Source organism: Merops nubicus, unplaced genomic scaffold, assembly GCF_000691845.1.
Source record: "Merops nubicus isolate BGI_N331 unplaced genomic scaffold, ASM69184v1 scaffold22943, whole genome shotgun sequence".
NCBI classification, from domain to species: Eukaryota; Metazoa; Chordata; class Aves; order Coraciiformes; family Meropidae; genus Merops; species Merops nubicus.
Genome location: NW_008601271.1, coordinates 1,300 through 1,903, shown reverse-complemented (window position 1 = coordinate 1,903; position 604 = coordinate 1,300). Strand labels below are relative to the sequence as shown.

The window sequence follows — 604 nt, the reverse complement described above, 5'->3', positions numbered from 1 at the left end:
CAGTCCGGCCGGGGGCCAGCCCGGGCCGTGGCTTGGGCAGGCTCTGTGGCTGGGGCGGGCGGGGGGCACAGGCCCCCCCGGGCAGCATCCAGCCTTGGGCATGGTTGATCCAGCACATCTGGGCCATGCTCGCGCAGTCAGGGGTCAGCAGCAGCTCTTCTTGGGCTTGTGGTTGGGAGTGAGCTTGATGGAGTCGGTTAAATAACTCTCAAAGATCCCTTTATACTGGAAAGACAGAGAAGAGGAGGGGTGAGCGATGCCAGCTCCGAGCCAGCCCGAGCACACCGGAGGCGTGGGGAGCACGGGTTAAATCCTGATTCATGATTTCAGACAAAACCCAGGGAGAAGCTGCCTGGCTCAGCCCAGGAGCAGGGCCACCCCCCTTGCCTGGGGTCCCCGTGGGGTGGCCACTAGAGGCCAGTGCTGGCACGCTGCATGGGGCACCACGGGCACAGAGCGACGGCAACTCTTGCGCCTCTCAGACTGCTTTAGGATCTGTTTGAGAACTCAGACATTGATGCCTTTCCCTTTCCTGGGGGTCTCCCACCCTAACTAGACCCCGCTCTGCTCAGAGGGTCTGTCAGGTCGGCTCGGGGAGGGGGCT

The 604-nt window shown here is 63.1% G+C and overlaps 1 protein-coding gene across 1 annotated transcript in view; it reads right to left on the bottom strand.

Annotated features, from left to right (window-relative positions):
• Positions 1-144: 144 nt before the first annotated feature.
• RAB7B (RAB7B, member RAS oncogene family) overlaps positions 145-604 on the bottom strand; it is a 1,713-nt gene continuing 1,253 nt past the window's right edge. Inside the window, exon 5 of the mRNA XM_008937953.1 lies at positions 145-225. Within this exon, the coding sequence (XP_008936201.1) occupies positions 145-225 (81 nt within the window). The remainder of the gene's footprint in view (positions 226-604) is intronic.